Source organism: Melospiza melodia, chromosome Z (assembly GCF_035770615.1).
Source record: "Melospiza melodia melodia isolate bMelMel2 chromosome Z, bMelMel2.pri, whole genome shotgun sequence".
NCBI classification, from domain to species: domain Eukaryota; kingdom Metazoa; phylum Chordata; class Aves; order Passeriformes; family Passerellidae; genus Melospiza; species Melospiza melodia.
Window position 1 is genome coordinate 35515059 of NC_086226.1, and position 24138 is coordinate 35539196.

Below are 24138 nucleotides of genomic sequence, written 5' to 3' on the forward strand. Positions count from 1 at the left end.
GGACGTGCCGGCCTCTGGGCTCGGCGCAGGCTGGCGCGGGCATTGCCTCCGTCCCCGCGGCAGCAGGGCTGGCCCCGCCGCCGCCGAGGGCCCCCCGCCGGCCGCAGCAGCCGCCAGGGCGGCCCGGGCTGCCGCCGTGTGCCTCCCGAGGGCAGGGGCCGCGCTGCCGGAGCGCTTTCCGCCGCCGTTTGTCTCCCGTCTCTTCCCGTTCGCGGGAGCAGCTGCTGCTGCGCAGCCCCTTCCCCGCCCGCCCGGTCGCTCCAGTGCCGTCGCCTCCTCCTCGCAGCCTCGCACGGCGCGGCCCGGTGAGCTGAGCGGGGCCGGGGCGGCGGGAGGCGCCGCAGCCGCCCGTGGGGCCAAGGCGGGCCCGGGCCGGGGGCGCGGGGGGCGCGGGTGAGCGCGGCGGTGCCGACGGCCGCCCGCAGCCGGGGGAGCGGCCGGGCTGTCCGCCCCCGGGTGAGCCCGGCGCCCGCCTGAGGGGCAGCCCCGTGCCTTCGCTCCCGGGGTTACCTCGGCGGGGCAGCCGGTCGGGCCTGGGCGGGTTCGGGGTGTCCGGGGGCAGCGGCGGTGACAGCCTGGTGTCCCGCGCTGTGCTGGGACAGCGGCACCCTGTTCCTGCTTGTTTCGGTCTTTACTTTGTGCAACAACTAGTGCCGGGATGTGTAAGAGCATGAAACAGGCAGCTCTGACTCTGGGATCTCTTGGAAATACGAGGTCCCACGCCGATCCGTGATCTTCTAGTGACCCGCCAGGTCTGCTCCCTGTCAAAGCCATTTACACCCTCCATATCCAGCAGTGCCTGGACGACCTGTTGACTTAGGCAGCATGCCGCAGGGGATTAAGCAAGTCAAGAAATTTGTTGCAAGCAACTTTTTTTTTTTTTTTTTTTTTTTTTTTTTTTTTTTTTTTAAATTCGGTTCCTTACATGGGTTACATGATACAAAAGTATCATGCTGGCCATCCATGGTTGTCTCTCTGTCTGGTAAAGTATCAGTTCCTCCTTTTCTGGGAACAGGAACTTGGGATATGGACTCTTGTTGGCTAGAACAGCTCATTTAGCTTTTCTCTATCATCTTCCTACAAAGCTGACTCTCGTCTAATTTTTTTTTAAGACTGTCAATAACTGTTGCTGAAGTTTCAGTGCCCTAGTTTCTTACTACGGTGTAAATATTATTGTAATTTTAATGGCTGCAATGCTCCAAAGGGGTCATAAGTGATTTTTGAAGAAAAGGCATTGATTACTACTTGTGTTGCTACACTTATTTTCTCATTTTTATATATTTGTGAATGAAGGGCAAGTTGAAATTCTAGGCCGGATTTCAACAGAAATTTAGGGGATTGTGTTTCATTCTTCACTGTGAACATACGAGAAATTTTAATAGGAGTCCTACTTCATGTTTTTTAGCAATCCTTTTGAAGACAGAATGACCAAAATGTAATATATTATACAATTGGAACTTTATAAGAAATTTAGATGATTTAGATAATTTTTGTAATCTGTCTAGTCTTCTCAGCTGGTAAAACTGCAGTGAGTTCAGTGTCCAGAACTTGGATTCAGCAAGAATAGCTGACCCTTTTGAAGGAGTTCACAAAATAGCAGTGGCAGTTGGAGATCAAGAAAGCATTATCTCTGAGGAAAAAGAGAAAGATTTTTTTAGTTCAAAGACAAGATTGAAGCTAATATCTAATAAGTGTTTAAGGTTTTAAAATGTTCTGCACAAAAGGAGCAATTTTGTTCTCTGTATTCACAGCAAATAAGGGAACTTAGAAGAAAACTCCATGTAAGTATTTGGGAAAAAGTTAATAATAAAAGATAAGAAGACAATGAAGTAGTTTGGGAAGGCTGTAAAATCTTCATCAAAGGTCTCTAAGAGAAGATTAGACCAATGAGTTCCAAGAAAGGGAACCGAGACTGACTTGGAAAGGAAGTCTTAGGACTCTGCTATTAGTTTTACTGGTACTAAATAACAAAAAAGAGTTTGAAGGTCATCAGACAGTCGCCATGGAAGAATATAGGCTTTTAAACGCTCTGATATGTCTGCATGCTACTTGGGAGGCAAGCGTGAGCTCACAAAAAGCAACTGACCTGAAAGCAGTGCAGCCACACGTGACCTAGTACTGAGATAAAAAGGCCCACTCAGGGCCTGACACTATTTTTGGAGTTCCAAATGAAAAACTTTTTATGTAGACACTTTTTGCTGAAGGAGACTAAGACACTATGGTTAAACTGCATTTAACTAAACAAAAAACCTTCAAAATTCCGTGGTCGTATGCATTCATTTGAATTTACGTGCAAAACAAAATAAAAGTGCATAATAATGCGGTAAATGAGAAACATGATGTGTGTAGAAACTTCTGCAGTGTGTTGACATGCATCTGTAGAGCTTCTTCTCTCCTTTGTGAGGTCTGCAAAAGACAAGCAGATATTTAATACACCTGCTTACTTTTTAAATACTCCTAGGCCAGAAGAACACTTCAGCCTGCTCTACTGTAATATTTTAAAAAGTATCCACTTGACTTGGATTTTTTCCATATAGTACACTATCAGCACTCTTGCTTACACAAAACACAATAAAATACAACCATGCTGTGTGTGTCATTATACTTATACTATGCACTCATTTCTCTTATGTAAGTGTAATTTTAAAAAAAAGGTATATGCTGAACTAAGAAGAACCTCTCAAAGGGTATAACTAACTAAACAAAATAAATTATTAAAAGACGTTTTATTTTGCAGTAAATCTTGGAAGATGTTATAGAGAAGGAGGATGTTTACATCAGTTCAAATGCCAGTGAGATCCTTAGAGAGCCTTTGTTTGCATGACTTGAACCTTGGCTTTTAAATAGAGTAGGTGCTCATCAGTCTTTTATCTGATTATTGAGAGGTCTATCCCGAAGTGGTTTTGCCCTGCTCCAGTCATCAGCTTCAAATGAAGCAGCTGTTCAAAAGATAGCAAGTCATCCTGTTCTCTAAGGGGAACAGAATGTATATAGAGACTTAAATATATCATTTGGATAAAAAAAATACAGCATAAAAAGTGATGCAAGTATGTATCACCTCATATCAAGAAGATATTTGGGTAGATAAGGATATGGCTGTACCTAAAAGAATGTGTGAACTAGCTGCATGCAAAATATATTTCGGTCCATCCTGGCTGATCTTAGATTTGATGCTCACACTGAACTGTTGTAAAATTAGATTCATTCTAGAAGTGTATTATGAATTTGTGGAGGTTAAATTAATTAGAACAGCTTTAAAGTGTTTGAGTGATATAAAGAAATTAATAACTGATAATCATTCTCTCAATACCCTGTGGTGCCTAGTGTTATAACAGCAAAGGGATACAAAGTACTTCTAAAAATTTTCAGAGAATGAATTTACTTTAAAAAAAAATCATTCATAGACAAGTTCATTATTTTATATGTTACATTCTGAAATGTGTCTGATATAGAAAGTAGCAGCACTGACAAAGGTAGGTTAGTAAAAACTAAGTTTTGGTTAAGTAAAAACTGAAGTTCTGCTTAAGTCGAAGTCTTTGAATCATTCAAATTTTGTCAGGAACAAGACAGGTTGCTAGTATAAGTTCTTAGCTTTTATGTAATTGTTTCTTGCATGATCCTTTGCTTATCTGTCCTAAGATTCGTTAGTAGACCCTTAATAAAAATTCTTTTTAATTGTGATATTGCAAGGAAATATTTAATGTTTACCTTAATTTCACTTCTTAAGCTGAGAGTGGATCCATCTGATTGTTAAAAACTGCGCATAAACTCAGAGTCTACTATATGTATAGATGTTTCTGCTTGTCCTTGTCAGACTATATTTTAGACCTTTACTTTTGTAGAAAAGTAAAAAATGTGCTGAATGAAGACCTCAGATGTAAATAAAAGATAGTAGGTAACCTCTCTGTGTGTTTCATTGTCTTTAATTAAATCAGAAAACAAGGCAGAAAAAGGAAAGGTAGAAATGGGGAAAATGCAAAAGTCTGTATGTTTTCAATAAGGCAAACTGCTCTTCAGACAGCCTTTAGTGAAGACCTCAAAGTTTCTTTAGTTAGTGAAAACTGAAAAAATTGAAATGTTAAAATAGTTGCAAAATTAGATGTTTGGACTCTGAAACTTTTTACACTGATTTTTAGTTTTATAGTCCAGCATGCCCATCAATGAGTGCTGTGCACTTCAGCACTTGGAGTAGGCCTAACTCTACTACAGGGCTTGAGTTGCTATGTAGATGAAAAAGATTTTCTTATTTTTTTTCATGTGGCTAGCACAAGGGGGTGAAAACATAAGTACTTTGAAAGAAAAGTTGGAGGGTCTTAGGAGAAAACTTGACAAAAGGGGAAGATTTTGGAAGAAGCTAGAGAAGACCAGAGAGACCATCAGGATGCCGCAAGACCCAAAAAGAGAAAAATAGAATATTTTTCTTGTCCCTCTGGTGTCTTGAAAAATGGTTGCACCAGTAGTGTTCATCCTTGCACACAAAATAATTTAAGGGAGCAAGACTCCAGGGGCATGTTGAGAAAGGAATCAGTCATCTCTAGTTTTATGTTGGCATTCATTATTGTTATCTGGCATTATATGTGTGTATGTATTCCATAAAAACTGGAATATGTCCTTCTCTTATCTTTTGTCCAAATATTGGACAAGATTTTTGTTTGGTTGATTGTTCAGTTTTGTTTTATTTTATTTTGGTTTTAGTTGTCTTTTGTTGTTGCTATTTAGTTCTTTTTGCAACCTGGAAATAAAACCAGCTGTTTCATGTTACTATTAAAAACATGATGGCATGCTATATAAGATCAGATTATGTTTGTAAGTAGAGTATTAGTCTCCACTACAGGGGTGAGAGTATTTATGGACTTCAAGGTCTCAAGAGAAAACTAGTGTTTCAGTGGGTGACCAAATTGTATGCTTTGTGGTCTTTACAGGTCAACATACAGAGCTGCAAAATCCCAAGCTGACATAATGAACAATCAAGAGGCTGGTGTTCTCTGTTGCTGGAGATGTAGAAAATATATAGAAAATTCTGTTTTTCTTGCAAAATGTAGTGAGAAAAAAACATCCCAAGTAAGTATAGCTTCTTCTGAGGGAGTTTGTAAGTTCTGGTGCCATTTACTTTCAATGAAGAAGTATTAGACTTAGCCTCACTTTGTACTTAATCTGTCGTATGTAGTAAAGAAGAGAGATTTCTGTAGAGAGTAGTGGAGGAAATAATTTTAGTGAAGCCAAGTAGGCAGTGATCACCTTCATGTTCTGCCATATGCAGGCTTGTGCTCATGGACACTTGGCTACTAGCTTATATAGAGCATTACCATTTCTAATATAAAAATGGGGTTTGGTTTTGATGGTTTTAAAGCAGTCCTTTTTTTTAATATCTCTTAATGGACAACTCTTTGTGTATAAGGTGTATTTTAAAGACTGGTTCTAATTTCCGCTCTGGTAGTTAACTGTGTGTAAAATATCCCTACATCAGGGATATTTTGCTCTTCATTTTTTAAATGTGGGCCGTAGTCTGTGCACAAAAATAGCTCAGAAGATTAGTCTGCCCTGAGCAGGGTTATATCCTGCTCAGTAATTTATATTGTTTTTATTAAAATAAACAGAAGGATTATTACACAAAATAAAACCATGACAAAGTATTTCTGACTGTTTTATAATGGCAGCTACTAATCATAAAGAGCTAGGGTCTTTCCAAATGTGCCAAAAAGGCTTACAGCCTGTTGAATCAAAGTTAAAAAGCAAATACAAGAGAAGGTGGTGATGTTTTTTATTAATGTGTTAGTAATGCAATAACATTCTTTTGCACACTAGAAAGAGGTACAATCAATGGATGTAGAAACAAAGTTAGTTTTTAAGATCATGATAGTATTATCAATAAAACCCATTTTAAGCACTCTGCTTACAGAGCTTGAAGTTTTAGAATAATTTTCTCACTTTATATTTGATGGTTCTTTTATGCATGGTTTGAAGTGATTTTTTGGGGGGGAATGTGGAAATTCCAACTCCTTCCATGGAAAAAAATGTAGTGAAAATGAAAAGATATCTTTATCCAAGTTCCCTATGGTGGAGCTTTTAGTTGTGAGAGGAGATCGACCCATCATTGCACATGGCTGAGGTAGCGTCTCCTCCATTTATGTAGATAGCAAATTAAAAAGTGTAATTTAATGCTATATCTAAAGAGGTTGGGAGGAAAAGACAGTATTAGGATGAGAAGACTAATGTTTTCAGCGTGTTTTCACAGATGATTTTTAGACCTTCACACAGAGACATAACTGAATAATGAATGAAGAAAAATGCGGAACAAATTTTAAAACAAATGTTGAAGTTAAGACCACAGTCTAAACACTAATAATTAAATGCACATTGAAGTGCAGATGATCTTCACAGATAGGACAAAAAGCCAGCATAGGCATAATAAATGGATCTGTCTTCTGTCCATACTTGGAAAATTTTTAAAAGCTTCTATCTTCTATCTATAGCCCCACTTCTAATTCTCAGCAGAATAAAATTTTTATTTCAATGACTTTAATAACATGGGCATTGACAACTTTCCTTATTCATAAATTTTAGCAGCTGATTTTAAGACTTTCTCACCAGTTTCCTTATAATTTTAGCCATCCCTGTAACACTTATTTAGTTAGGCAATTGTTTTTATTTTAGTATCAATTAGTGAAATGCTACAGGTTTTTAGATTTCTTTTCTCTTCATTTGATCACGTTATTGCTGTAAAAACTCGAAAGCTGATAAGACTACCTGGTTACTCGGTTAGTTATTCTAAAAAAACCCAGAAAATTAATTCTACTCATTGCATTTGTGCATTGCTGATCACAGTCTTTATGTAAATTATAACTTATATTTTTCTGTCTTTACTGAAAAATTATGCCAGCTCACAGTGGTTCTAAAATCAATTTCCAGATATTCTTGGAAGGCCTGCAACAGCATACTTTCTGTTCTTTTAAACAAAACAAAACCACCTCCAGACGCCTACATTTCCGCAGGAGTTTGCCCAATATTTTTAGATTCAGAAATAGATAATTACTGACAATATCTATCTGATTTTTAGCTTAAAGATTTGAGATTTTTTATTTCTTAATGTTTACCGGTTTTGGGGAACTGTCTTCTGGCTATATTCAAAGAAAAGAAAGCTGACATAAATTTTGAGTAACAGTGTAATTGTTTCATTAACAGATATCACAACCTTCAGCTGCTGCTCAGAATTCTTGCAATGTATGGCATGTGAGTTTAGAAGCCATTCCAGAGTGGGTGAAATGTGTGATTGAAAAGGTAGTAGATTTTTTTTTCTTGCGTCTTCATTATTCAGCATATAAAATAATTAAGGGGGACAATTTCAAGGACACTATTCTGGCAAGGTCCATGTATGTTACAGAGACCTTGTAACTGAGGGAATTCTTTTCAGGAATGTCTATCGTTACCATTTACCATTACCGTTTTTTTCCTCTCTAAAATATTGTTTAATTTTGTTTTGCTTTTTAATATATGCAGAAGTGCTACGAGTGATAAATTCTGTTTCCTACTCTTTAACAGATGAATGTATTTATGGCTGTCCAAATAACTGTCATGGGCCTCTCTGCATGTTTGTCAATGCTTAATATTATATTTATTACTTGGGCTTTGGGGTTTTCTTTGTTTTGAGCATCATATCTTGATGTATAGGTTGACAGGGACAACAGGAAGCATGTTTTCCCATAAAAGTGGACTCCAGATTTGTTAAGAGATCAGTTTTTGGAATATGATGTGTTTTATACTTAAGTCTTTTATACTTAATATGGTCTTGTATGTCATATGAATATAAAGTAGATACTTTTCTGCAAATTCAAAGGTCTGATGACAAGCCAGTGTCACTGCTTTTGAGTTTTAGCTGCCCATTTGTAAATTACAAACCATCTCATAAATTTCCTGTTGTATTGACTGCTTCAGTTGGTATTTTCTGTAAGTTGTTGACAATCTAGAAGTTAATGTTGTGGCATAGATACCAATAAGCAGAAGCAGTGGGTTTTTTTGCCTCACTGATTTTCTTTTATGAATCTTTGATTTTGATAAGTAAATTTTATTTGCATTCCTTAGACTTCTTAGACTTCAGTGTAAAATTTTGCTGTATTTTAAGTAATTTCTGCCCTAAGCAAGCCTATACTGAAAATAATGCACAAAGAGAAAAAAATTGTTATGACTGTAGAACTAAGGATACAGAAATTTAGAAAACCTTAATCTTCCTTCTTTGTATTCCTCTATGTGGGATTTTTCTGTTAAACATTAATTAAACTTTTTAAATTTAGTGATATCCTCTACTTCAATGAATTAAACATTGTTGTGTTATAATAGTTATGTTCAGAAACACTAATCTTAGAGGTATGTTTGAAAATTACAGTTCATGAGTTGAGTTATAGTATGAGTCACTTTACAATATCGCCTAACCATGAATCTTTAATATTAAGGCAGTTTTTTAGAGGTTTTTTGCCTCTTAAATTATTTCAGTATAATTGAATTCAATATTGATAGTAGTATTATTCTTTTCACTTTTAGCTTTTAAATTATTATTTTGCACCTTTAGCTTTTGCATTTGAAAACCTGGAGGGTCAAACTGGGGACCGAGGAAATATAAAACCTATTGGCACATTTTTTTGCTTAAGGATGCAGAGGAGCAATTCTCCTCTGGTGAAAAAGGCAGACAAGGCAATTCTCTGTGTACACCTTTGACATCTTTGTGTTCACTGTGTCACTTAATATCCTTGGAACTCTTGCCTCATTCACTTTGTCTCCTCTGGCAAGATCCTGTGTTTTTATGGGTAAGTGCGGGGGAAAGCAGGGTGTTAAACAATTCTGACTTACCTCCAGATCCTCCTGAGCTCTGAATAATTTTGTGATCATGTGTTATTTTCTCCTGTATGACTCCTGAATCAAAGGCTAAATCATTCTGCATAAGCGCAAAGTCTATTTGCAGACTGTAAAAACCCACTGCTTCCCAGCCGGTTCTTTTTTGCCATCTGTCCCTGTTCTTAACCAATCTTCTTGGATTTCATGTACGTATTAGTATAGTTAATCTTCAATAATTATAAATATGTAGCTAGTGCTGCTAGTGACCTTTGTTGACCTGGATTTTCTGTTACCCATCACTTATTGCTTGTTTTGGTTTCTTTTTCTAATCATTTCCATTTTCCCTCCATATGCAGTCCATCACTAAATGTATGTACCCTCAGCACTCTTTCAGATCTTGTTGATTTTCCCCCTACCACCTCCTCCACTAGTAGGCTGTTACTTCTTTTACTGAGTCAGTGCTTCCACACTCCATTGCCAAACTCATGCTAAATCAGTCCCAGGCTCCTTGGTACTACACCTCATCTCCCAGTCTCTGTGCACATGGGGCATGGAGGTGTCCTTTTTCCTCCTGTGTCTTGCATGTCAATTTTTTTGCAGGCTTCTGGCCTTCTGTGAATAATTTCACCTCTCCATTTGAAGATTGGATGCTATTCCATCCCAAAAAGACCCAATAAAGTCACGAGAAAGTGCTTTTCTCTTAATTTTAGTGTCTAGCCCCTGCCATCTGGGAAATGGACTGTGGGAGACTTAAGAGTAAATCTCTGAAGAAGCTTAACTCTTCTTTGGGAATGGCCTGTGTACACATCAGTCAGTCTTATTAAACTGAGAGCCATTGTGAATGTTTGCAGAATTCTCAAGAATTTGAAAGCCTGTGATTATGTGTAAACTATTCTTTTTGAAAATAACTTTTTCCACACAAGTTGCTGGAGTTTTTTTCTGAAACTGCTAAATTGGTCTTTCTGACATTTTCTGTACCTTTGAATGGGACAAGCATCAGTTGTGGATGTAGCTGTCCAAATCACCTTGAAGGGCATTTACAACTGAAAGCAATGCTTAAACTAGAAATGTTGTGCACCTTCTGTATTCATAGTTCTTTAGACACTCAAGTCAGTTAAGTGTGGCTGCAGTTGATAATGTTGTTTCTCTGGGCTTTGATCCTACAAACACTTGCATAACTTTAGTCCTCAACAGTACTGCTGACGAATGAATATAATTGCTGAAAATACTAATGGTTGTCTAAATATATAGGAGGACTAATAGTTGTATTAATATGTAGGCATTTATAGATTTTTGATATGTATTTTCTTTTGAAAAAGTGCCTTCAGGGTTGAAAAGAATTCATAAAATTATAAATAATGAAAATAACTCTCTCCCTATATATAGAGTATTAAGGATTTGTCATGGTTTCTGCACAGAGATTATGTTGTAATGCTACATACACCAAAATACAAATACCATTTTAAGCTGTTGTGGGTTAATCAAAGTGAAAAGCTATATTCTTTTTGTAAGAAATCTTCTTTCACCGTACTTAGTATGCAAGAAATGTATAAGTGCTCAGAACACTCAGCTGAGAAGCTGTGCTTGCCAATTCCAGATTAATTTGGGAAATTGATTTCACTACTTTAAAGATCTAATGTTTTCATTAGTATTGCAGCATTATTCTATCTGTGGACAAATTCTAAACATATTTTAAAGCTTGTACATTTTACAATGTGTGTTGTAGTTTTCTTAGAATTTGTTATCCCTGCAGCAAGCCAAGCTTTGACCAGAACATTATTTATGGTGAATTTGCTTTCTGCGGTGAAGTATCTTTTATTCTATTTGAAAAACAAGAAGAAAATCCTCTTACTAAAGGAGAAAATAACTTCAGTAATTATTTCTTGCTCATTTATTTTCAGTGAACATGTTGGGTGTTTTATTTTTTTCTCTTTTTGTCAATAGGCACAGTGGACAATTGGAAAACTGCACTGTCCATTCTGTGAGGCCTGCTTAGGTGGCTTTAACTTTGTTTACAACAAAGAATGTTCCTGTGGACAGTTAGTAAATATACATTTCTTCAAAACTTGGACTGAGGATCGGCCACCTTTCTCTGTTAAATTGTCAAAATCATTAGAGAAACATTTGCTTCTCAAAATTCAGTCTGGTTTTAACAAGGATACCTGCCACGAAGTGGTAACTGCAACTTTGGAAATCATAAATCAAGGGCTTTCATACACAGCTGGAAGTAATAATGGTGCTGGAAGATTAACAGAAGCACTTTTTCTAGAATTAAGAGCTCCTAGATATGAGATAGAAAGTAAAAAACTTCCCTTAAAAACATTAAATCAAAAAAGAAATCTTCCTTCTTCCTATCCTATAAAAGATTCATGCACTGTAAAACCTTTTCACAGATCATGTAGCTTGGATTTCAATATCAGAGAAAGACTTGTTTTGTCACCTGTGTTATATGAAACTTGCGGCATGGGACCACTCTATCATGGCCCAAGTGAAAATGCACCTGCTTATGTACAAGGGAGCTTGCAATTAGAGGCCAGTAGAAAAGGTGGTAGTTCTTTTCAGGATCTGTATAGTTCCAGGGCTGAGATACTACAAAAACAATTTCAAGTTACTTCTGTTACCACATTACTACACAGAGACACTGAAAGTGAGTGTGACTTTGAAGTTACTGGACAATCTTCTGGTACTGTCATTGCTGATGGGTCACCATTTGTGATGAATCTTTCCTCACCTACAAGGGCTGTAGAAGACAAACAGTACATCACACCTGGTGGTCTTGTGCAGCCTACGAGTATCTCCTTCAACCAAAAGCTGAGTAAAAGAGAAAGAAACAAGTCAAAAAGCCTGAGGAGAAAACAAAGGCGAGAACAATGTCTACTGAAGCAAGTAAGTGTTTAAAATTAATTATGCTTCTTTTTTGGTGTAGTTTGACTTGCTTTTAGAAATAATTCAGATTTTTTTTTCCATGTTGTCTTTTAATACTGGCTTAATGTGGAACTGTCTACAGTTCCTACCTGACCTGCAGTCAGGTATCAGGCAAGCAAAGATGTGTGAACCCTTCCTATATGTAGTTTTTTTCTAATTCTGTCATGTCAGGTTTTCTTTCTGGGCAAAATCAAAACATGATGGGTTTTCACTGGCCTTCTTATTGTTTTGTGATGTAATATTAATTTGAAGTGGGAAAAAACGCAGTGAAATTTAATCTGTGGGATTAAAGAAAAACTAAAAATTTGAATCTTCTAAATGAGGAACCCTACCATGACAGAATTTTCTAACTTTAAGTTAATGGTGTTTTGAGTTAACTTTATAGTTAAGTATGTTTTAAATGCCTTCATTATTTCTTGTATATTATTATTGTTATTGTTATTCCATAAAACTATTTTTCTATGAGTAAAGAGTTGATTACTGTTATTTAAAATATTAGTCCTTAATAGGACTAATATTTTAAGTAACAGTAATAATATTTGCAGATAAATATTTTATCTGCAAATCTTACACAAACTGTTACATATTCTTATCAATTGGACAGTAATGGTTTCCTTTTTTAAGGCATATAAAGCAGAACAGAATTAAAGGTGATAGGCAGTCACAATTTTTGGTGGAAGGCTGGGAAGGAAAGCCAGTCATGAAATGACTAACACAGTTTTGGTTTGCTCTCAAATTTAGTAGAATGACTAATGATAAATATGCCTTTATAAGAAAATTTCTCATCATAAATTTCCTGCAAAAAAACTATGTGGTAAGCAAGAGCAACCTTACTGACTAATCAGAGAAGCAGTATCTACTCAAGCAATTATTCCTCCTTTGGGTAGATTTATCATTGTGAATTCAAGATTTAAGAGAGATACTTAGACGGTGTCTCTCTCAATTAGATGTGAGAACCAGCTTGAAAACGTAATGGGTCTTGGAAATATTATGAGTCTTTTCAGTATGGTGTGCATATATTCTTTCTTCTTTAGGAAGGCTTTTTGTTTTGCTTTAAGACTTAAACTGCTATTGAGACCTTTTGCAAATTTGTTCTCGTAAAATGCATCTATTAAGCTGAGAATGTGGATGTCTTAATATTGAATACTTGTTTTCTAATAAGCCTATAAAGATTCTTAGCTGTCCAGATCCTTAAAATGGCTTTAAAAATTCCAAATCACATTGTTTTGGTAAGTGAAATGATGATGCACAAGCACAATGTACATTTTTCAATTTTATCATGTCACCTATGGTGTCTCCAGACACTTTAGTCTTTAGATGTTACTTTCAAGAATAAGACATTGTACAGATTTTCTGAATTTTTGATAGCTAAGGAAGAAAGATACTTTAAGAATTTTTCTTGTTAAGACATGCTTAACCTATTCCAACATTATTTTAGTTACATTTGTTAAGATCTGATTATTGGAGAGATGGGTCTAGCCAAATTAAGGTGCAAATGAGACCAAATGCTGAAGGCAATAGTATGAATTTCATCTAAAGTAAGTGGTAGGTAGAAAGAGATAGAAAGAAATAGAAGAAGAGAGGAGAGGACTGAAAAAGAGTGTGAGAGACAGATTAAGTAGAAAGATATCACGAGCCATGGTTCCAGACATCATCCCAATGGTCCTCTTCTGGTCTTTTCAGTAGTGAGGGTCCAAGGTCACTCAAAACTTCTCCCCATTTGTACATTTTAGCAAACAAAGGAATCAATGCTCATTGCATACACAGTTCTGCCATTCTCTTGGTTAAATGATCTGCTTGTTTCCAATGCTGAGTGGTCCCATGCTCAGTTTTCCTCTTCTTTTGAGTCAGTGGGCCATGGCCTCTTCCTTCTGAGCTGAGCCCAGTCAGAGCTGACTGTCAGCGCAGTTGCTGAGCTGGCTTTTCTTACACCACCCTGTGGCTCAAACACTGGATTCCAGGGCCTCTTTCTCAGTTCATGGGTTGTCTGTGGCGGTGACAGAGATAGAGGGCCCTACAAGAAAATACAGAAACAGCAGAAGCAACAACACAAGTAATCATGCCATGTACAATAGCTGTGCAAATCATTAAAAATACAAATCCAATTCCACTTATTAACCCAATCCTGATTAGGCACTGCCCCTACCAGTGATGCACAAGGATCTGAGTGTTGTTTAATTGATAGTGGATGTGATGGATTCTGAAATACTGTGTCTGTTGGATGTAGGCCAACATTAGCCGTAGAATTACAGAGAGCATCTTGATTTTTAAGTCCCATAGGCCAGTATCCCAAATAGATACATACATTATGTGTTAAGATGGGTCAGTTAGCCTGCTCTGAAGTAGATTTTCAGGTCACTTAGTACAGCTGATTACACAGTTGCACACTGGGAATAAGTGTGAATGGATTTGTTGAAAAAGTGTGCTTACATACTTCAATTTTTTTTAAAAAAAAACACTTCAAATTGTACTCTTTCAACAATATCCACTGTAGTTGAAAGAATTTTATAGGCAATGTTCCTGTCCAGCTGAGTAATTCTGTGTTGGGGTTTTTTGGGTTTGGTTGGGGTTTTTTTGTGTTGGAGTTTTTTTGCGTTTTTGTTTTCTTTAATTTTTATTTCAGGGTGCAAATGGCCCTCGTTGCTGCCAGAGTAAATTGCACCCACAACTGAGAAGCCCATGTGGTGCAGAATGCACTAGAGTAACTAAATTGATTAGCATAAATAAAATAAATTAGCTGAAGTTAAAATACTCTGTTAGGACACACTGTAAAAAGTCAGTGTACATCAGACATGTTCAACAGGGAATATAAATCTCTGATTTGATTTGGAATGTCTCATGATTGATAACATATTTTGTTCCAAAACTGGTCCCAAGTAAAGTTGCTTAAGATCTGGTAAACAGCCTTTTTGTGTTATACCCATGCCCCTTTTTTGGTCCATGGCTGTCTGTCCTTCTGGTCTAAAAAAAAAATGTTCCATTTCACCTGGAACATTTGTTTTTTTATGATTATTCAGCTCACTCATTAATATCTCTGAAAAATGTAGCCAAATCATCCTAAATCTAAAGCCTTTTGAGGCAGAACTGGTTAATATGTATTTGTATGATTCCAAATATACATAAATTCTTATGCCAACTGCCAGGCTAAATTTGATTTAGACAAAATTATACATTTATGAGACAAAAGTAAAAGGTCTTCCCACACCATTTTTTTCCAGTAAAAGACAAAATAAGCTTGGCAGAACATCAAACTAACAACACATAAAATAGTTTGACTAATACATGGTCTCCCAACAAGTTCACTCGCAATGAAAACACAAACAAATCACAAACATTAATAAGTTGATACTACAAGCAATTATGGTGGCAATTAAAAGCTTCATTGGTTTCATGCAGCTTGGTCTCATATGTTGGCAGGTTCCTATAAAAAGAAAAGTGAAAATTCAGCCTACTACAGACAGATTATTGGGAGGATGAAAAATCCATCCAGTGTTGATTCAGAGCTCCTGTGTCTACCAGGGAGGATAAAGGCCCTAAAGGAAAAGTCATTATTGTATCTTCTTAGCTGGCTTCTGCGAACTTTCTCATATAAATCCACTGATTCACCCTCTCTGAGCTGGTTCTTTTGATCTTCAGTGTGGGCAGGGAATGCTAGCACTCCTAGGAGAAGAAAGCAACACAATCTTCCTGGCAGATTACCCCTTAGAATTTTACCTTCTGTTTCATGAAGTGTTTGGTGCACTCCTCTTGTTGCTTCCTTCATCTTTTCATGGGGCATTTCTCTAATTTATTTCACATCTGGAGGAAATAAGACTGCTTGCAAAATTTCGGGAAGTGTTGAATTTGTGAATTAGGGAGTGCTTTAATGACTTAGCCCAGATTTCTTTTAGGGTTAAGATTAGCAGACTTCAGTTTCTCATCCAGGAGCCATGAATTAACCTTATCAGTTTGGCAGATAACACTGGCTCTTTTTACTCCAATGATTTTACCTCTTTGCCATCATGAAAGTATACCCAGATTCCAGTATCCTAATAAATTAATATTAATGGATTTCAGTCTTGCCTGATATATGAACAGGCTTTGATATCTTAGTAGATACATAAGGCACCATTTCAGTAGCCCTTAGCTGATCCTGGCAGTCATTTGGGGTTTCAATTTTAATTAAGTATCAACACGCTACTGCCTTGTCATCAGATGTCAATGTTAATGTTACATTTTGATCTTTTGCAAAACCACAGACTCATGCACTGTCTCCCAGCTCCTCTCAACTGAACAAAATAATGTCGAGTTACAAGATCATGTTTCAGAGTATGTTAGAGGTTCTGCATCCTGCAGTTATTCCCCTAAGATTCTCCCTCTTTCTCATTCATACTCTAAAGTTCTGCCTGAAGCATTTGGGCATCATCTTGCTTGACAGCTAGCAATTCCTCTACTTGCATTCTTTTTTCATTTTCCTTATTTAACTGAAAGTGCTATTCTTTCACTGAATCTCATAAGGATACGATTATTTCATCTTCCTATTTTTGAACAACCAGTAGCTCATTATGAGGAACCAATAGGTTAATTTTCTTGCGTAAACCCACCTGTCATGTAGGAGGGAAACTAACAAATTTTTCAAGGAAGGATACAAAAATACTTTTTTTGCACTGACTACCCTGGACAGCCATTTTTTCAAAAGTTCCCACAGGAGAAAACATGTAACCTTCCTCAGAGGAAAGCTGTGGCAAAGTTTCCAAGTGTTCCCAGGGAAAGAACCACACAACCCCCCTAGAGGGAACTGTACTACTGTCAAAGAAAATTCAGATCACAGTATCCTGCCAACTATGACAAAATAATGTTAAGATCCCATTATTTGAGCAAAGCCTCTGCCCAAATTAAGGTGCAAATGAGACCAAATGCTGAAGGCAATAGTATGAATTTCATCTAAAGTAAGTGGTAGGTAGAAAGAGATAGAAAGAAATAGAAGAAGAGAGGAGAGGAGTGAAAAAGAGTGAGAGAGACAGATTAAGTAAAAAGGTATCACCAACTGTGGTTCCAGACATCATCCCAATGGTCCTTTTCTGGTCTTTTCAGTAGTGAGGGTCCAAGGTCACTCAAAACTTCTCCCCATTTGTACATTTTAGCAAACAAAGGAATCAATGCTCATTGCATACACAGTTCTGCCATTCTCTTGGTTAAATGATCTGCTTGTTTCCAATGCTGAGTGGTCCCATGCTCAGTTTTCCTCTTCTTTTGAGTCAGTGGGCCATGGCCTCTTCCTTCTGAGCTGAGCCCAGTCAGAGCTGACTGTCAGCTCAGACGCTGAGCTGGCTTTCCTTGTGGATGCTTTGTGTTCATTATCAGTGTTCCCCCAGCTTGTTTACCTCTTCCTAGTCTGAGATAATCAGACATATTACCATCTTTATCTTATCTCTAGTTCCTGCCATGTGACTTAACTTACTGTCCAAATTTCCAGGAAGTCACAAAGGCATATCCAACAGTGGCAGGGTGGGTGGCAGGGGTCAGGGTGGTAACCAATGAACAGTTGCCTTGTGGTGTTGGTTTGGCCAGAATGAGCAAAGTCCTTTGGTGATCTTAACAGTATTTGAGGCAATTTTGATCTTTAAGTCTCTTACAATATTATATAGAAAATTATATACAGTTTGTAATGTTAGTTCTCATCAGTAAGCATAGTTTACAAAATACAAAATTTTCAAAATTAGTGTGTAAACGAAGTGATTGCTTTCAAGTAGTAGCTTTCAGAAGATTATACTTTGCTTTGAGTTGATTATTTTATCCTTGGTGAGAGGTTGCAATCATGGCATGGAATGTTTAAATGTGTCTGCTTCTTAGAGTGTGTCAAGCTGCACATGTGGCTAGTGCATCTGTGTTTCCCAGTGCTGAGGTATCATCCCAGGAGAATGTTATTCCAGAAAGTCACATCCTCTGTACAGCCTGACATGTCGTAATGGTCCTCTGCCACGCACCCCATTTCATGGCTGCTTGCCTCTCATGTCAATCTGCTATCCTTTTTTTGCAAGTTTTACTTTTCATCTTTTTTGGGTTTTTTTGCTGTTTCTGCAATCCTCCTTGTAAAAATGTGGATTTTGTCATTCTGATACTTCCAATAGAAAGCTGATCTGTGATACTTTGTGACCATGATTTCTAACACACCCTGTGAGTTCAAGCAATCCGTAAAACTTCACGAAGAAAAAACCATAAACCTCTGGTTGGATGGAGTGAAAGAGTTTTAATAAATGGCAGTGAGAAGTATATAATTTAAGTACTTTTTTAAGAATTACTTTAATGCAGCCAAACCCTGCTGTGAGGTAAATATTTTCAAAGATGTAACAAAAGCACTGAGCATATCACTTTTATCTTTAATTTTCTGGAGAGCAGTCTAAGATAACAAATCTATTCAGACTTTGGAATTTCTTTGTAAATGCAAGGGCTGCTTTATTTTAATAAAGATTAGTATCTGTCAAAGGTTTTCTTCTATCTTGCAGAAAAGCAAAGTGCAGCCATAAACATTATGTGGCCGCAGAATGTACTCTGTTATTAAATTGAACACAGGAACGTTCTGTGAGCTCCTGGCCTGCACTTCTTCCAGAGGCTTGCAGTAATGCAGGTTCTGAGGCGTAGGAGCAGGACTGAACTAGCTAGCTAACAGTAGAGGGACCCAAGCTTCCTCTCTCTGTTCTGCAAAGGATGGCTCTTCATGCCTGTGCAGGGGATGCTTGCATTTTTAATGTGTATGTGCACATCTGTGTTCATGGGGGATTTTTAGACTTCTGTTAGGATATGATTATATATGGTTAGAACGTGTTAATTATGTAAATTGTTATGGTATGATAATAGCTGCTTAAGTCTAGGAGTTGCCAATATTAGTAATGATTCTTATTAGTAGCTAAGCAGATGAAGTACTTCTTCTATGAATTCCATTTTGTGTGTATCTTATATGTTTACATTGTTTGCTAATGAGGAAGCTTGTATTAGTTTTCAGGAAGATCTCAGAAAAATATGATTTGTGATTTCTCCAGATACATTGCATTTTTTCTCAAAATCATTTTACATAGAGCTCTGTAATCAGCTTCAAAACTGCAGTATCCTCTTGGAAGGGATCCTAATTTGTAGGGGGAAATACTTACAGTCTTGCTACTTTTCTTAATGACACTTCACTGGTTCTTTTGTATCTTTTTGAAAACATCAGTGTTTTACCTGACAAAGATGGCTAGCGGTCAGTTTCCAAAAAGTCAGTTTGCTTTTCATGCTCCAGTGATAATCTAAACTCTGGACAAATAGGTGGGTGAGATATAGTGTCGTTTATCCACACTGTCAGGTGTTGTTATCTTGCCCTACAACCTTGAGTTTTCAAGTTCATGCTGATACCTTCTAGCATTTGAGAGTCTTGTAGTGAAAGTGCTAGACTTTCAAGGTTTAGTTTGTGACCAAAGTTATTCATCTATGTAAGTCTCTTGTTAATGAGCACAATAGTTTACAGTTCTTTTTCTTGCAAAGTCATGTTTTTATTGCAACTGTAAATCTTTCATGTGTCTAGTTACGCATTTATGTACTTGGATTTAGTTCACTCTTTCTGTGATGATGCTCATAACAAGATTTGTTCTCAGACTGCATATAGATCTCTCAGCTGGCTGCTGTGGGGGCTAAAAGCGTACCTGGAACAACTACTGTTACTTGTTGTATCATGAAAAGATTAAAAAAGTAAAACAAATTAACTGCAGACATCTGGTCAATTAGAGAAATTGCTGTCACAGCTAAACAAAGTAAAGCTAAGCATCCAGCAGGGCAAGGGGAGCCAGCCACAGCAAGTGTGTCTAGCCTCAGCCCTGATGCCTTTCAAGGTCCGTGCTGAGCTAGTGGTTGTTCTTACAGCAGCAATACTGCATTACAGGGCTATGTGGGTGCATGAAGTAATGTCTTTTTTAACTTCCTGAATAAAGGAGGCAGTAAATTTCAGGCATGGGTTGCTGCTGAGCCAAAGTTTCTCTTTGCTTTTGCTCTGGTTGTAACTATTGTTGCTACATGACCTTGGTTATTAGCACATTCATTCTGTCACTGATTAGAACTGGATTAAGAAGAAGGTATTAGGGATGATGGATTCATATCCAAATGCACGGCATACCTTTGTAAAACGCAGTTGTAGTGTGTATGAAAGTTGTATCTGAGTAAAATAGCATGTAACAGCTACTATTTTCTGAGGTGCACCTGAATCTCCTGTCTCAAGCATTTAAATGTCAAGGTTTTAGAGTTTTAATTACTTTTAGCTGCAGTCTTTTTATGCCATTATTTATGATTACAGCTTTTAAGGGTATTTTCTGACCTGACTTCTACTCTTTGACATGTCTTCTACACAGCTTGGGGTCAAAAATAACAAGTGGAATAGATAGTTTTGCAAATTTGCAGGAGGAACCTTTGCTTGCATTTGGTTACGAGTTGTGTTGTAAGCAACACTTGTGTTGGGAAGGAGAGAAAATTGCTCAGGATGCTACTGGATAGAAACAATATATCAGGATTGTCTGTATGTATTTTCGTATATTTTATGATCATCTTGAAGCTAGATTATTTAGACTAGAATATAGTGTAGATGCACTGTCATAATAGCTGTAATGAAGGCCAAAATAGCTGGCTGTGCTGTGAAATTTATTCCTTAATTTAAATGAAATACAGGTTTATTTAGCTGCTTGTCTATAAAACGCTTTTAGGATATATAGAATGGTCCCAGCAGAGTGGAATCCAAGAACTGTTACGCATTATGTGCCCATTTTACACAAGACAGAGGGGATCATCTGCTACTTGCTGTGCCAGGCCAGCACTGGTGTTCAGAATGCTAAGATACAATAGTATTCACTGATATATTTGTGCTTTTCTTGCATCCTTAGTAATCTGTAGTTTTTTCTGAAGAGAGACACAGAAAGTCTGCAAATGCAGCCACCTCTGCCTTAAGTAATAATATACTCATAGTGCTGCAACCCAAAGCGTCAATGGCTGGGGTAATGTCCCATGCCACAAATAAGATCCTAATCCATCCTCACAGGCACTGTATCTTGCTGAATGAAAACAACAAAAGAAAGAAATAGCCCATTGAAATTAATTACATATTTTATTGCTGTCCGCAAAAAAAAAAAAAAAAAAAAAAAACAAAACAAAAAAAACCAACGAAAAACCAGTGTGTTTTTTCAATAGATGATCACAGAATCTTTGCTGCTGTTCCAAGGACCTATTGATTGCTATTCCAAGAAAATACTGATGATCAGCCTAGAACCATAGAAGTACTGTACTCTTTTTTCTTTTATGAACTGCAAGGTCTAGAATCTATTATTTTAGTTTCTCTAGAAGCTTACAGACAACTTAGATCATAAGAATTTATGGAATTTTTAGTCTCTCAGCTGAGAAAGATAATGACCTGTTCACAGAGGTAGGTTGCAGTATTGTGCAGTTAGGTGAATCCTATAATTTCAGCAGGAATTATTATTACATAGATAGAGTGAAGAGCACAATAAATTACAGTTACATAAGATGCTTTGTGGCAGATGAAAATCAAAGTTCAACAATCCTAGGAACAATAATACAAGAGTGCTTTCATATCACGATTTTTACTGTGTATAACCAGAAGAACAACATCAAATACACAGTAAGAAAAGAAATTTACAAAAAAAACCCCCAAATTTTGTGCTCCTAGTTCTTCCTTTCTATGAATTGCTACTGACTCATTCTCAGTGACTAAGAGTTTGAGTAGGTTTTGTATTTCTGATTAGTTTTCAGGGTATTAAACTCTCTGAATACATATAACTGAAATAAATTAAAGGTGGCTTGTATGGAAATTCAAGTGCAGGACTTGGTTCTCCAATTTTTTTTTAAATTTTTTTCAAGAAAAAAATTCCTAAGATCTGAGAGAATAAAAGCTTGCTACTATTTCACAGAATCAGAATTATAGGATGGTTTGGATCAGAAGGGATCTTAAAAATAATCTCGTTTTCACCCCTCTGCCCCACTGTCTCCCTTCCAGTAGACCACGTTGCTCATATCCAGCTTGGCCCTGAACACTTCCAGGGATAAGGAAACCACAGCCATTTCTTCATGCTTTCTAGCAGTCAATGTGTCTATGAATGTTATTAATCCACAACGTCTCATTAACTTTAATGGTATTCAACTCCAAAGCACTTTTTTTTTCATCATCACCTCTTATGGAAGAAAATAATGCTATCTAAAAATATTTTTTTTCTTTACATTTCTTTCATTATGCAGGCAATCACTGAGTAAAAGTCATTGTACACATCCAAAAGACATCATGCTAATAGAACAGATCAGATTTCATACCAACTGTTTCTGCAGTTGATAAGCAATCAGTGATTCTAGTAGGAAATGGCAAAGTTAAAGTAAGAAATTAGTGAAAGTAATATATAGTACTGCAAAATATTGAAGAGGTATTGTATGGTAACAGCATTTCAGAATTAAGGAAATAATTCAGAAGTAAGGAAAGATAGCATCTACTTTTACAGCTAAAGAAGCTGGCAGTCTTTCGGGCATGAGAATGTCTTTGTAACGTCCAAAAAACAAGTTTGTGCCAAAAATTTAGATAAAACAAAAGTTTCCTATGCTATGATGTAACACCCTTATGTCTGTAAAGCTGTGATGTCATTTTCTAAAGCTAGATGTTGCCAAGATTTTATTTGAAACACTGCTTTTTCTGATATCACATGATCATCTAATGCTTTATATAAACACCTAAATTATAATGATTTGTGATTTGTCAATGTTCTATATCAACACCTAAATTATAATGATTACACATCAGAGGGGAATGATTTCCTTTATAGATGATTTAGCTAAACATGCTTCACATTTACTACAATTTAGAATTATGGGGGATAGAATGTATGGGGGGTTTGTTTCTCTTTTAATCTGCATTCAAGAGTATATGTGCTTTACATATGTGAGAATGCTAGAAATTTGTCCCTTCCCTTTATTAGTGTTTGTAATCCAGTTTCTATTTTACCCTTCATTTGAGCATTAGGAGATAGGATGCATTGTTTCTAAAGGGTAGAGATTGGAGTATGAGCAAGAAAACATTTGCACATATTGAAAATGAGGAAGGTAAATGTCCTGATTCATTAAAGATCTTACCTTTTCGAAAATGCTACCAGTCTGAAGGAACTTATTCATTGGATGAGGTTTTCTCCCTATAGTCTTTATAAAAACAATCTTGAACTTTGACAAAATGTTAATCAAATCCAAATATTTGTAGGTCAAAAATTTGAAGATGTCTTATGTTCATATCATGTATATCTCATTTTCTTCTGTCTAGAGTGTGAGGAGAGATTGCAGTACTTAGACTAATCAAACTTGTATGATTAGTAGAATTATGTACAATCAAATAAATATTTGACATTATGAACACTCAACTAAATCAATAATTTGATGCTTCTCTCTAATGTAATGGCATTATTTCTGTCATTTGTATTTTGTTCAATAGCTTTTAAAAGCAATTTTGAGTTTTGCTTTGGATTTAGACTTTTTGCTAAAGTGCACTGCTAATACAGATTTTGAAACAAATTGGAAATAATTAGCTAGCAGCTTGGGAACTAAAATGGGATTTTACCTAAGGGAAACTGAGAGGAAGCAACTGGTGAAGAAAGATGATTTTCACTTTCTTCCATAAATGCAAAAATTTTAAATGATGTTTTGGTAAAAGATGTATAGAAATTGGTGAAATGACTAACCAAAAAAAATTTACCAAACAAAAACAAACACACACACACACAAACACACCAAAAATGTGTAAGAAACAAGAATTTTAGGGACTTTTTTAAAAGTCAAATTAGAAAATCAAAAGTAGATGTAATCTAGAAAATATCTCAGTTTCCATTTTCAGATTAAAATTAGTATGTCTCAGGAAGAGGAGGGCTAGAATTATAGTGCAACTCTGAAATGCTCTTTACTAGAAAAAAAACTCCATCTGTCTGCTTATCCCACTGTTTTTCTTGTCATACTAGTTTTGAAGCCAAGCAATTTACAGATTAAGAAAATAAGTAATGGAAATTATTTAATTATTAAGAAACAGAGGAAATAACATTCATTAAAACATCAAAAAGGTCGCACATGGTGAAGGAACTAAAATACATTAAATAATGAAAGCAACCAGGCAATGTGGAATGTTACATTGAGTAGGCTCCCTGAATTGGAAAGAATAGATGACTGTGGAGCATTCTGACTCTGCTCCAATTGGTTGTAGCAAAATGTTTGTTAAAAAACCAACAAACATATATGAATAGCATGAAACATTACACTTTTGATTCAAGGTAAAAACTGTGTGCCAGTCATTTTTCTGTAAAAAAACTATAAACTGTGGGCTGATCATTTGTATGGAAAAAAAATTACGATCTTCCT

General features: G+C 36.6%; 1 protein-coding gene across 3 annotated transcripts in view; it reads left to right on the forward strand.

The window, feature by feature from the left end:
• Nucleotides 1-223: 223 nt before the first annotated feature.
• The window catches only part of RNF180 (ring finger protein 180), a 69816-nt gene continuing 45901 nt past the window's right edge, over nt 224-24138 (forward strand). For 2 of the 3 annotated variants that reach the window (XM_063180244.1, XM_063180245.1), the window contains exons 1-3: nt 4748-5061; nt 7183-7278; nt 10771-11712. In XM_063180244.1, the coding sequence (XP_063036314.1) occupies nt 4903-5061; nt 7183-7278; nt 10771-11712 (1197 nt within the window). In that variant the 5' untranslated portion in view covers nt 4748-4902. Of the gene's footprint in view, nt 306-4747; nt 5062-7182; nt 7279-10770; nt 11713-24138 lie in introns of those variants that run through there. The other variant, XM_063180246.1, reaches the window with a different exon arrangement.